The sequence below is a fragment of the Oncorhynchus clarkii genome, chromosome 13 (assembly GCF_045791955.1).
Source record: "Oncorhynchus clarkii lewisi isolate Uvic-CL-2024 chromosome 13, UVic_Ocla_1.0, whole genome shotgun sequence".
In the NCBI taxonomy this organism is placed as follows: Eukaryota; Metazoa; Chordata; class Actinopteri; order Salmoniformes; family Salmonidae; genus Oncorhynchus; species Oncorhynchus clarkii.
This window is the reverse complement of record NC_092159.1, coordinates 58297150-58310594: the sequence shown is the minus strand read 5'-3', so window position 1 is coordinate 58310594 and position 13445 is coordinate 58297150. Positions and strand designations below refer to the sequence as shown.

The 13445-nt window shown below is 42.0% G+C and overlaps 2 protein-coding genes across 3 annotated transcripts; one reads left to right on the top strand and one right to left on the bottom strand.

Moving 5' to 3' along the window:
• Window positions 1-293: 293 nt before the first annotated feature.
• LOC139365166 (synaptogyrin 2a) lies at window positions 294-6690 on the bottom strand. Of its 2 annotated transcripts, XM_071102606.1 has the most exons (5): window positions 6409-6690; window positions 3511-3748; window positions 3027-3163; window positions 2326-2386; window positions 294-2030 (listed from the first exon to the last, which is right to left on the bottom strand). In XM_071102606.1, the coding sequence occupies exons 1-5, from the start codon at window positions 6505-6507 to the stop codon at window positions 1960-1962; spliced, it is 606 nt and encodes a 201-aa protein (XP_070958707.1). In that variant the 5' UTR covers window positions 6508-6690; the 3' UTR covers window positions 294-1959. The 2 variants fall into 2 exon arrangements, with proteins under 2 accessions (XP_070958707.1, XP_070958706.1); XM_071102605.1 differs by having other exon boundaries at window positions 1923-2386; window positions 6409-6651.
• Window positions 6691-11253: 4563 nt separating this feature from the next.
• On the top strand, window positions 11254-13034 carry LOC139423604 (transmembrane channel-like protein 6). The gene is made up of 3 exons (XM_071175190.1): window positions 11254-11332; window positions 11873-12016; window positions 12817-13034. Exons 1-3 carry the CDS (start codon window positions 11260-11262, stop codon window positions 13032-13034), a joined length of 435 nt encoding a protein of 144 aa, XP_071031291.1. The 5' UTR covers window positions 11254-11259.
• Window positions 13035-13445: the final 411 nt, after the last annotated feature.

Sequence of the window (13445 nt, the reverse complement as noted above, 5' to 3'; positions counted from 1 at the left end):
CACTATGCTAGTAGTGAAAGGTTCCTGGCATTGGCATATATTGAAAAATTGACAAGAGTCATGGGATGTTTATGTTGCACAATGTCGGTTTTCAGTAAACTCCGCGTCCAATGTGAAACATAACTAGAGGTGACACACAGGGCCCACCCAGAGTGAGCACAAATAGCCTTACTAGTTATAGTTGTAAACCTTATCTACTTTTCACCGGCTCCTTTACTCTCCCTCCTTAGCGGCTGCTCAAATATTTGCCTTTGGAATACACCCTTCTTTAAAAAATAAAAAATGGGCCAGTCTCCAAACAGGAAAAGACTTTATTTGGCAAAGGTTCGGTTGGTGGTGTAGTATGCTTTTATAAGGCACTTTGTGCAACAGACTGCAAAGCTCAGTGCTATCTTGAAACCCAAGACAGAGGGCATAATAATTGGTGAGATCACTTCATCAGAGAGAATGTAAATAAATGAGCTTGTACCATAGATATACCAAGAACAAAGGCAGGACCATGTCGTTTTTGATGAAGGTTCTTACTCTGGTACTGTATGGAAGTCATTGTCATGCCCAGGAGGATTAAAGGGCATAGGTCATTTACATAACAATTTTCAATCTAATATCACAATGCTGCCTGAGGAAGACTAGTAGTCAAAACACATTGCAGTTGAGTGTCCTAATGTAGTATGCTGACTGCTCCCATAAGTATTATTTTATAAATATATTATGTTAATAGTTCACTAGAGTTTATTGCAACGTACTGGCAGCCTACTCAATTTCTTTCAATACCATTACAATTCAATATACTGTATATATTACCTACTAGATGGTATTTTGTTAAACTCATCTATGACAATTCTGATATGAGTTTGTCTGAAAAGGGGTGTGTCATGGACAAGAACACACCAGAACTGAATAAAACTGTTCCCAGGCACGTTCGGAATAGATGAAGGTAGGAGACAAACAAGTTGAGGAGAGGGCGTTCCTGATACTAAACACACCCTCGTTTACCAAATATATTACAGACTCGTTTGAAACTACAATAAAGATCAAATGAAAGGGTTAACATGACTTGGGAGCATGTACTACAAATGACATTCACATGACAGAAAGATAACGCGTTATCCAATTTACCCCCCCAAAAATGTACGTCTGGTTTCCCAGACCAAGATTAATAAACCTATTCCTGGACGAAAATCTACTTGCAATGGAGCTTTTCCATTAAGCGTGAGTTTCAGTCCAGAAGTAGGTTTAAACTGGGTACAGGAAATAGGCTCTGAGTGAGTTCAGTGGTGGTTTTTAAAAGCACTGATATACAGTAGTCGTTAAAGGTAGCATTTTTCAGACAGTGCACCCATTATTGGGACAAATAAAATTATGGGTTTGCAGAGAAAAACAAAAACGTTTGTCAATAATTTAGCAATACATTTGATTTCTAGATATATGGCAATAAGTTCTGATATCTTGGGCTGGCTAGAACGTTGAAATACATTGAAATGATCAGAAGGTATTTGTATATGCACTATACCATATAACTGGATTAGGCAGCATAGAAAAATACAGTGTGTCCATAGCATAGCATAGCATAGCATAGCATAGCCTCATTAATTGCAATACAAAGCAATGTTCCCAGCGACAGCGACATATGTTTTAGTGGTTTGATCTGAACTTCAGTGTCCACATGACTGCATTACATATGTTACAAGACAAACAGTGCAGAGAACAACAGAAAGAACATATGGCAGTTACTTCAAGTGGTGATGGCACTCTGAATCTCGTATTTTTCCATGGCATTCTAGGTTTTACCCTAGTAACAGTTTTCCTTAGATTCTACCTGAAGCTCAGCTCAGGCACTCTAGTTGTATGTATAAAAATGCAGTAAAATATCCATTCACAACCTAAACTACAATATGAATACCAACTGAAATCATGTCAGCACACCCTTCATTATGTAAGCGCAACACCAGCTAAGACTTAAACAGTTAGGTGAAAGGAGAGGACCAGTGGAGTGCTGAGATCAGTCCACATAGCTGAGGAAACATAGCCTGGTCCCAGATCTTTTTGTGTTTGGCATGACCGTAGGAGTTGGCAAGACAGCACAAACAGATCTGGGACCAGGCTACAGGCACCAATGGCAACTTAAAAACTCAAACTCCCCCCCAAATCTGGTCAATGGTCCAGTCCCTCAGTAAGACGGGGGCTGGTATGGTGCTGGATGCTCTTGGTTTTGGGGGGTGAAAGGGGACTGCTGGTAGCCCTCTGGCCCACTGGTGGGGTACGGGGGATAGGCGGAGGTGGATGGGTAAGGAGTGCTGTAGTCTTTGGCTGGGTCTGTGTAGCCCTGGTCAATGTCAGTCACTCCTCTGCGATATCTTGTATAAGCAAATGTAGTCAATAGAGCCTGTGAGAGGAAATATTGGTAAATAAGTTTTGAAAAATCCCATAACATGTGTCACAGGCACGTATACAGAAACCCAGCCTAAAACAGCAAGCAATGCAGATGTAGAGCATTATGTGCATGTTACAATTACTGCCAGAGAGTGTTATGTGTAAGATAAGTAGAAGATTCTAGAATGCCTGGTGCGCTGGCGCTTGCACCTCTAGCTTGATAAGAGACAGAGACATGAATCCTGACTGGCAGCCTCATCAGTGATTAGCCTCTCCCCATCTGTAGTTATGTGAATATGGGTCTGAAATGCTATGCTACACTATTTAATCTATATACATGTCATATTATATAGTTGCATTATCACTGTTAATATGTACATGTATTCTCCTTTCCTTATAGAACCACAAAGATGACTTCTATGTGTGTGTGTGGTGGTGACCAAGAGATATAAATGCTCTGGAAAAGGACACATCTGCCTTGTTCTTGCCTGACAGCCTGTAGAAAGTCAGAATGCTAACAATCAGCATTAATTACTAGCGGGTTAGGGTATTCACTGTCGACCGCTCAGACCAGCTGCAGCTAGCAGTTTCAAATAGTAACATGACAGTTGAGAGACAAAAGAGAGAGAGAGAGAGAGAGAAGACTGACTCACCCAAGTGACAATGGAGAAGAAGGAGAAGGCCACTACGGCTCGGGCGGCGTCGACAGGGATGCCTGCTACTTCGGTGGTGTGAGACCACTGATTGGCCAGGACACAGAAGCAGATGAACCAGAACAACGTCCACACTCCTGACAGAGGAGGGAAAGTATAGTTTATGGTAACATTTCCTACGAATTCCCTCTTCCTAATGCATTATAAGTGCATTCATAACGCCATATGAGCAACTACACTATGAGTGTAGTTATAGATGTTCATAAGCAGTGCACCTTTAGTACCCAACTTTTTATGTATAGTGAATTGTGCATGGCATAAGGCATTATAAACCTGCTTGTAATGCATTGTAAGGAAGCTATTCATATGAAGTGTTGCCAAGATTATCGTTGAAAAATCTGTCCATAAGTGTCAGTTCTGGGTGCCAAACTACAGCCTTACAGATTTAGCATTGGAGTATCACAAGCAAATGTTTTCCCCTAACCAGAGAAGACCAAGTCAACAGTGACAATGTTCTTCCTCTCTTTGGCGTTGCTGATCTGAGGGAAGTACGCGTCCAGTATGATGAAGACGACGCAGGCGAGAAAGGCCAAAATTCCGATACCCACTCCGAAGCCGCATGCGCTGTCATTCCTGTTGAACATGCATTTGGTGTCAGGCAGGAGTGAAGGGTTGACATAGCCTTCTCCAGTGATGGTGGCAAACACCACTATGGAAAAGATCTGAAGAGACAACAACATGTCAGTTAGAACACCTTGGGGTCCGTCACATAGGCCTGTTATCATATTATCACATAGGCCTGTTATCATATTATCACATAGGCCTGTTATCATAGAATACTTATCATATTATCACATAGGCCTGTTATCATAGAAGACTGTTATCATATTATCACATAGGCCTGTTATCATAGAAGACTGTTATCATATTATCACATAGGCCTGTTATCATATTATCACATAGGCCTGTTATCATAGAAGACTGTTATCATATTATCACATAGGCCTGTTATCATAGAAGACTGTTATCATATTATCACATAGGCCTGTTATCATAGAAGACTGTTATCATATTATCACATAGGCCTGTTATCATATTATCACAAAGGCTTGTTATTATAGAAGACTGTTATCATATTATCACATAGGCCTGTTATCATAGAAGACTGTTATCATATTATCACATAGGCCTGTTATCATATTATCACATAGGCCTGTTATCATAGAAGACTGTTATCATATTATCACATAGGCCTGTTATCATATTATCACATAGGCCTGTTATCATCTAAGACAGGTGTAGCACAGTGTTAGACAACCTGTAACCAATCACACGAGGACATACAGTACGTCCTGGGAAAAAAAACATGAAAGGTAATATGTCTGGAGGGAGGCGTAACGGTAGAGGATAACTTCAAGGGGTGTGGGTTCAAGTTCTATTGTCACAAGCACAAGTACAGTGAAATGCTTAACTTTCAAGCCATTGTGTATGTTTGGTATGATTTCAGGGGTTGACCCGTAGTGGATGTGGACAGCCTTATGAAGCCGACCTGTAGTGGATGTGGACAGCCTTATGAAGCCGACCCGTAGTGGATGTGGACAGCCTTATGAAGCCGACCTGTAGTGGATGTGGACAGCATTATGAAGCCGGCCTGTAGTGGATGTGGACAGCCTTATGAAGCCGACCTGTAGTGGATGTGGACAGCCTTATGAAGCCGACCTGATGTGGAGGTGGACAGCCTTATGAAGCCAACCTGTAGTGGATGTGGACAGCATTATGAAGCCGGCCTGTAGTGGATGTGGACAGCCTTATGAAGCCGACCTGTAGTGGATGTGGACAGCCTTATGAAGCCGACCTGATGTGGGCAGCCTTATGAAGCCGACCTGTAGTGGATGTGGACAGCCTTATGAAGCCAGCCTGTAGTGGATGTGGACAGCCTTATGAAGCCGTCCTGTAGTGGATGTGGACAGCCTTATGAAGCCGACCTGTAGTGGATGTGGGCAGCCTTATGAAGCCGACCTGTAGTGGATGTGGACAGCCTTATGAAGCCGACCTGTAGTGGATGTGGACAGCCTTATGAAGCCGACCTGTAGTGGATGTGGACAGCCTTATGAAGCCGACCTGTGGTGGATGTGGACAGCCTTATGAAGCCGACCTGTAGTCGGCTACTCGATCAACCACAAAATGTGCATTCTATTGGAATTCCCATTGAAACCCTTTGGACAGCTATAGCAGTGCGTGGGTGAAATGTGTGGGCTCACTCAGTTTAGCGCAACGCTGATTGGCTATTATTTTATTTGTATCAAGGGAAGCCAAATGCTTGCTGGCTTCCCTTGCATTCAATGCTACAGGCGGCAACAATGTCATGCTCCTTTTGACCAGACAGCATCAGATAGATAGTGCTCCTCTGTCTCCTGTATGTGTAGCCTGTTTCACTCGATCGGATGCTTTCTCCGGTGAGACACATCAGCCACTTAAGAATTGAAGGAAAATTGTGAAACAGAGACACGAAAAATAAATGTATCTTTTTTCTGGGTCAATTTTTTGGGTTGCCTGGGGCAAGTGAACTGAGCAGTTGCAAGTTGCGTTGAGCTTGCCCCTCGGTCACCCCATTGGGGTTTTTAAGTGAAAACAACCAAACTGGGGCCCCATGACCTGTATCCCATGATGATTTCCGATTGGTATCCAATGGGGCTTTTGGTTAGCTAGCTCAGTGCATCCAAGATCTCTTCTTGACATTGAAGTGTAATGCAACATCAATGAACATGTTTTTCCCCATTAAACGAAACATATTGTCCATCTTAAAATAATATAGATAGTTGCATGCAAACAAATTGTCATCACAGCTATCCTTGCAGAACTTTTACAGGGGTACGGAAATTGATGGGATGACCGTGTGGTGGATCTGTCAGACTGACAGTTGATCAGATAGTAGCTAAACAAACCTCTTCCACGTCATGCCAGCGAGCTAAAGTTACAGCAGCAAGCTACTAACATCTGTAGCTCAAAAGCTGGCCGTTGGCAGGCTTACAACTACCATCATCAACAGTTGGCAAAACGCTTAGTTTGGTTGACACAGCTAAACTGGTCACGAGTAAAAGTTCCCTACTAGAACACAGCTGGATAGCCTGTTAGCTAGCATTAGCCAAGTGTCATTCGCAACTTTTCCACAACATCACAAACTAGAAAACAGGTCAACAACTCTTTCATGTTGTCTTCTTGCCTTGATGCGCAAAGCTTTTACATAAAAAGAAAATACAACTGTGATGTGCACTGTAGTTAAACAGACAGCTCGCTATGGTTGCTAGCTAACGTTAGCTACTTCAAAAGTTTCCTAAGATAACACGCTTAGCTGGCTGTCAACCTAGAGTAAATCACTCACCCAGCTCAAGATGCGGACTATGGTTTGAGGTTGTTTAATAAAGCTCATAAAATCGAAGTCACCTCCGGCCAGCGAGGCCCCATAGGCACCAGATTCCATTTTTTATATATATATTTTTATGCCGATTAATATGTCCCAACTTCAGCTAGAAAATGACTATGCGCAGGTCTCATTTGTGAAGTTGCAGATCTGTGGTTTTGTTTTCACTCTCATTTCCTGAAAAGTTAAAGAACCGCCCCGGACAATGACCACGTCATCTCTATGATTTTTTTTCTTCATAGGACTAATAATTGCTTCAAATAAATGGGGGTACTGCTACTCTCACAGTGACCTTTTGACCATAGTGTTCAGTATTGTCACATTATCACACATTTTCAAAGGGTTTGTACAAAATAAATAAGCATCTATCCTCTCTCTATGTGTCTGTGTCCCCTTACACACACCCCATTGTGTACACAATGGCTTGTATCTTTATTAACTTGTTATCAACTTCATTTTCACACGCTTTGAGAATAATAGATAGGCTTATGTAGCCTAGTGGCTGACATTATGGTGTGGAAGAGAGCAAGATAAAATATAATTCTGGCTATAGTGTATAATATATAATTCATCGTTATTGTCATCATCAAGGCAGTATTTGCAATGATACCCCTAGGAACAACCACCTTCCATAGGCTATGATGGTGGCATCCACAGGAGGTTGGTGGCACCTTAATTATGGAGGACAGGCTCATGGTAATGGCTGGAGCAGAATTGGTGGAATGGTATCAAATACATCCAACACATGGTTTCCATGGTTTCCATGTGTTTGATGCCATTCCGTTTGCGCCGTTCCAGCCATTATTATGGTCCGTTCTTCCCCCAGCAGCCTCCACTGGCCTCCCAATCAGCAAGGATGTTGCCTTTTGATTGGGACACAGGCTGTGTAATGTGCTTTGGACATGAAAACATTGCACATTGACCACCAAATAGAAAACATTTATTGGTGTTGTTGTGAGGTCTGCATATCACTGTTATTCACTTCAATATTTTAGATTCTCTAACTAATATCGTCTCAAACAACTGCTATCCTATCCCACTAAACTCCATTCATAATGTAGGTTTACCACTAGAGGACAGCAGTAGCACACAAGGGATTCCTGCTGTGAGAGACAGTTTATTATGAATTATATATTCACTTCATTTTATTCTTTAGTGATGTGCCAATGCATTTTAGTTGTGCACCACTGTAATGCAGGATTGCAATTAGAATGTTACATTGACTTACAAAATGTATTCAAACTGTCTAGAATAAACTTGACATTCATTTGGAAATATTTTATTAACGTTTTCGAAACTTTTCGCATAATGAACACACCTCTAATGAGGAGAATGTATTTCATTGGTTGAGTCTGCGCCAGAGAAATCCGCTCGAGCTGAAAGTTGATTGGTGATTTGGTTCTGTGCATGGCAGTCTTGAAAAAATGAAGTCTTCAGAAATGGTGAGGGGTAGAACATACATCGATAATGCAAGTCTTATGCATCAACCTATTCAATTTGAAGTTTATTTTTGCAGTTACAATACATATGCAGTTTTGCTAAGTCATAGGCTACTGCCTATGAATTATGATTCAGAAGTTTAGTGTATTGACTGGTGTTGTTTCTATTGTGTTTCCATCTGGAAACCTGTGGAAATGGAACTAACACATTGAATCAATTCACAGCTGTTAATTAGTGGAGGCTGTTGGGAACAGTTATAGGAGGACGGGCTCTGTGTAATGGCTGGAATGGAGTTATTGGAACGGACTCAAACTTGAGGTTTCCATATGTTTCATACTGTTTCAATGATTCCATTACAGCCATTACAATGAGCTGTCATCTTATAGCTCCGCCTACCAGCCTCCACTGCTGTCAATCACTTAGAAACTCTGGATGAATTTATTTAATACATTTTGTTGGATAGCTTTATATAAAATCCAAAGGTATTCCAGAAACTAGTTATTAGAAATATACATACTGTGTTATTGTTTTTCTTTAGTAAAATGAACTCAACTAGATCCAAGAGGGAGCTTAAAGGGGCAGTAAGCAATTTCTACATACATTTTTGCAGAATAGAACTTAAATGCCTCATGGGCTTAGCTCAACTGTACTACCCCGTCAGAACCCGAAAGCTTGTTTTACTCTGTTTGTAAATGAATTAAATGTAAACAATGTATGCTTACAACAATAATGTTGATATAATGGATGGTTAGTCCTTGATTGTTTTTATTTTCTTTAACCTCCATAAGTTCCTCTCAATTCCTGTTGAAGAAGTTCCTGATAACATGTGAACATGGCACATTGCCTGTGATAAGGATCTTTGGGAGGATGGAGGACGGAGGAAGGAGTACACTAGTGGTCTGTGGGAGGGACCACTTCCTCTATAGTCTTCTTTTGATTGTGAAACAACCCTTCCGTCAGTCTTTTTTTTTTCTTCATATTTTGGGTTTGGTAGATAATGAGTTGAGAGTGTAAGTTGGTCAGACAAAGTCCTAACTCCTAAACCCACCCACTAAGAGCTCCTAATAGTTCCCTCTCCTGGGAACTGGAAGACAAGACTGGGACGATGCACTAACTACAGTAACACAACGCAACAGTACCTCTGTTCCACCAATCCTTTCTTCTTGGTGTGCTCCCCTATGGTTCTGTCTGATTGGAAAAGGGTAAGTCCATGATACAGACAGACAGGTGTGGCCACGCAGAGTGAAGGCCAGGAGGATGGCATACAGTGTGGACTTCAATCTGAGACCTATAATGGAGCTTGAATTAGAGTAAGTTGCTCTTTACTCTCATCTCTCTGTTAATGGCGGGATGTTTAAGTAGAGCTGTGTTTTGTAGCCCATGTCTGTCCACAGTTGCATATTCTGCAGGAGATACTGCATTATTGTGTGTGCATTGTTGTTCCTCGTTGTTAGTTCTAGTTTCACACACTCTCTCTGTCTGGTTGTACATAGTTGGTGCATAGGACATCATTAGTTTGGAATAGGTCAAGGTTTAATCTCAGTTAACCCGGAACAACATTATTGCGTAATTTGGTCAGATACTGGATGACCATTTATGTTTATGCAGTCTGTTCACGTGAGATTAGTCAAGGTCTAAACATCCCATTCAAAAGTTCCTTTAACGCTGTCCAACTACTGTATGGTTGCAAGGGAAGGGAACACTGCCGCTCTCTAACCAAGGTTGATTTGAGGAGCAAACTGAAGCAAAGAGCTTTTGGAGTACAGTGGAAGTTGATAAAAAAGTGCTTCTTTATTGCAGTGACATTTAGGAATTTTAGTTTCTCCCAGACTGTCTAGTGTTTGTTTAGTGAATGTTAGTTCTCAAAGACAATCTTATTTAAAATATGTAGCTTCATTATCTGTTCTACATACATTATATGTGGTTTTAGTAGTTAAAGTGTACACAGAATTTTTTTTACAGAAAAATGATTTTCATTTATTTATTTAATTTTTATTTCACCTTTTTATTTAACCAGGTAGGCCAGTTGAAAACAAGTTCTCTTTTACAACTGCGACCTGGCCAAGATTAAGCAAAGCAGTGTGACAAAAACAACAACACAGGCTTACACATAAACAAACGTACAGTCAATAACACAATAGAAAAGAAAAATAGAAGAATCTATGTGCAGTGCGTGCAAATGTAAGCTGCTCTGACAGCTGATTCTTAAAGTTCGAGAGGGAGATATAAGACTCCAGTTTCAGAGATTTTTGCAATTCGTTCCAGTCATTGGCAGCAGAGAACTGGAAGGAAAGGCGGCCAAAGTAAGTGTTGGCTTTGGGGATGACCAGTAAGATATACCTGCTGGAGTGTGTGCTACAGTTTGGTGTTGCTATGGTGACCAGTGAGCTGAGATAAGGCGGGGCTTTACCTAGCAGAGACTTGTAGATGACCTGGAGCCAGTGGGTTTGGCGACGGATATGTAGTGAGGGCCAGCCAACGAGAGCATAGAGGTTGCAGTGGTGGGTAGTATATGGGGCTTTGGTGACAAAACGGTTGGCACTATGATAGGCTCCATCCAATTTACTGAGTAGAGTGTTGGGGGCTATTTTGTAAATGACATCGCCGAAGTCAAGGATCTGTAGTATAGTCAGTTTTACGAGGGTATGTTTGGCAGCATGAGTGAAGGAGGTGTTTGTTGCGAAATAGGAAGCAGATTCTTGATTTAATTTTGGATTGGAGATGTTTAATGTGAGTGGAAGGACAGTTTACAGTCTAACCAGACTCCTAGGTATTTGTAGTTGTCCACATATTCTAAGTCAGAACCGTCCAGAGTAGTGATGCTAGTCAGGCGGGCGGGTGCGGGCAGCGATCGGTTGAAGAGCATGTGCTTAGTTTTACTAGCATTTAGAAGCAGTTATTTGTCCTCTGGTCTGTTTCTCTCTTTTGGATATGTTCCAGTGACCCCAGTTGCCTTGGCAACATTGGATCCTTTTGTTCGATTAATCATTGTCCTGAGAATAGGAAATCATAACATCTACAAGCACTGGCTATTTTTTCCTCAATTGTTGCATAATTCATATTGAATGTGTTTTTATATGTAGATAAAACCAAGAATAAGGGAAAGGTGGATACCTAGTCAGTTGTCCAACTTAAATGTGTCTTCCGCATTTAACCCAACCCCTCTGAATCAGAGAGGTGTGGGGGAATAGTGGGTTAACTGTCTTGCTCAGGGGCAGAATGACAGATTTTGACCTTGTCAGCTCGGGGATTCGATCCCGCAACCTTCCGGTTACTGGCCCAACGCTCTAACCACTAGAATAACACTGCTGTGTGTGTGTGCATTTGTTTACGACCAGGAGTCTTAGGGGTGATGATACGGCCCAGGACTCTATGACGGGAACAGGTCTGGAGAGTGGCAGTCCTGAAACCCTGGAAATGGAGGTCCTTACAACAGAAGGCAGAGGTACTTCTATATGTGGTTGTATCCCAAGTGGCACCCTATTCCCTATGGGCCCTGGTCAAAAGTAGTGCACTATGTGGGCAATCGGTTGTCTTTTAGGACGTAGCCAGTTTGTTACAAGTGAATGTTTTCCAGTGAACTGATATGCTCATTGAGGTGAGGACTGATATCTTCTAACTCCCTCTGATAACCACTACGTCCATAACAGTGTTAGCCTGGTCCCATACTGTGCTGTAGCCAACTTGTCTTTATCATTGCCATGCCTACATGTATGACAAAGAACATAATACACAGAGGAGTTGGATAAAGCACAAGCAGACTACCACCAGGGTCGTGTTCATTAGGCACCAAATGTAACAAAACTGAATGAAACAAGGAGAGGCTACTTGGACTTGTTCAATAAGAAATGTTTGCAGTTGAAACATTTTTTAAAATAATTTTCCATTGCATGCCCTAATGAAAACGACCAAGGCCAGTACAGTGTGTCTTACTGAATATATTTTATCATCTGATTAATCATATTCAATCATATGTTCCCCACAGATAGGCTGGCCAGCCAGATGAGTGATGTCAGAGAGCGGGCAGATGAGAGGAGTGAGGAATCCATACAGACCAACCTTCTGGTCAGGAAGAGCTGGTCTACCGCCACCCTGAGGGTCCTGTCCTCCATGCCCAGTCGCAGCATCGGTGAGACCATCCTTTCAGTCACAAGCCGATTTGTTAAGGGGAAACCTCAGGGTTGTGTTTAATAGACACAGAAGGGAAGAAAACGGCTTGAAACCGTGAGGTACTTCCTGAATTTGTCCAAATAAATGCTTGTTTTCGTTTGACGTTGCAAACGGTTTTGCCACGTTGTGCTCTAATGAACAAGACCCAGGCCAAAGGCTTTTGTGTGACTCATAAAGAGACTATGGGTGATATTTTGAGAGCATACAAAAATGTTGCAGTTCCTCTTGTCTCTGCCCTGTTACCCATGTGGCTCAGTTGGTAGAGCATAGCACACAGGGTTGTGTGTTCGATTCCTACCGGGAATCAGTATGAAAACGTATTCACTCACTACTGTAAGTCACTCTGGATAAGTGTAAACGCACCACACACATTTTAAATATGTACAATGGTTCGGAAATCTACATCTATGTGGATGGTCAAAATGTGGGGTCTAAGAACCTGCATAAGTCATTAGATGAGTTTCCTGTCTCTTTTCTTACTGTGTCAGAAGTTTCAGAAAATTACTGGAGGAGAATATGGCCTACGCAAAAGCCACTGACCTCACAAGTGGTTGACGTTTGAATAAACTGCTGAGGTGTATTCATTAGTGCACACCGTAGCGAACCATGTATGCTGTGCAACAGAATACTTATTGGACAAGTTCAGGTTAGACAACTGTTTCGGCCATTTGTTTCCGTTTGGTTCCTAGTGAATACACCCAGGTAGTAAATGTAATCTTCCTCCTTTTAAACCTCAGGAAATGGTCTCTCCTCACTCAGGGCAGCAGAGTCGTCTTGAAATCATCTCCCAGTGCAACATCCGTTCTACTCAGCTGCGCAGGTACCACCGCCAGACCCAAGACGTTTCCCTCTCCTCCAGACCTAGTATCCGTGGCTATGGGATCGAGGCAGACTCTGAGGATGTCTGTGAGGAAGGTGAATCCCCAAACCCACTTCACCATCCACCCCTGAAGGCAATAGTCTTTCACCAGCTTTGAGGGGCCTTCTACCACCCTCACTACAGACACATGACAATGTGTATGGCATTTGAAACCAGACAGTTTTAGATCTTTTAGATCAACCTTTGAACAGAGTGAACATTCTGTCCCTCCGCTGGGAGTCGGTGTCTGTTTTGTGTGCTCTGCTGAGATGGGCTGTACCAACAAGAATGACTCCGCTGGTAGAAGCTAAAGATATCAAGGTTTGGTTAGAAAATGTTATACTGAACAAAAATATAAATCAACATGCAGCAATTTCAAAGATTTCACTGACTAACAGTTCATATAAAGAAATCAGTCAATTGAAATGCATTTAATTCGGCCCTAATCTATGGATTTCATGACTGGGAACCACGGTAGGTTTGTGGCACCTTAATTGGGGAGGACGGGCTTGTGGTATTGGCGGAGCGG

Excerpts from the sequence above, each read along its gene's own strand:
- LOC139365166 (XM_071102605.1), bottom strand. The coding sequence starts at position 6,507 with ATGGAATCTGGTGCCTATGGGGCCTCGCTGGCCGGAGGTGACTTCGAT. Across the intron at positions 3,749-6,408 it reads TAGTCCGCATCTTGAGCTGG|ATCTTTTCCATAGTGGTGTT; the intron begins GTGAGTGATTTA and ends TTGTCTCTTCAG. Across the intron at positions 3,164-3,510 it reads TGTTGACTTGGTCTTCTCTG|GAGTGTGGACGTTGTTCTGG; the intron begins GTTAGGGGAAAA and ends CTCCTCTGTCAG.
- LOC139423604 (XM_071175190.1), top strand. The coding sequence starts at position 11,260 with ATGACGGGAACAGGTCTGGAGAGTGGCAGTCCTGAAACCCTGGAAATG. Across the intron at positions 11,333-11,872 it reads CCTTACAACAGAAGGCAGAG|ATAGGCTGGCCAGCCAGATG; the intron begins GTACTTCTATAT and ends TGTTCCCCACAG. Across the intron at positions 12,017-12,816 it reads CATGCCCAGTCGCAGCATCG|GGCAGCAGAGTCGTCTTGAA; the intron begins GTGAGACCATCC and ends CTCCTCACTCAG.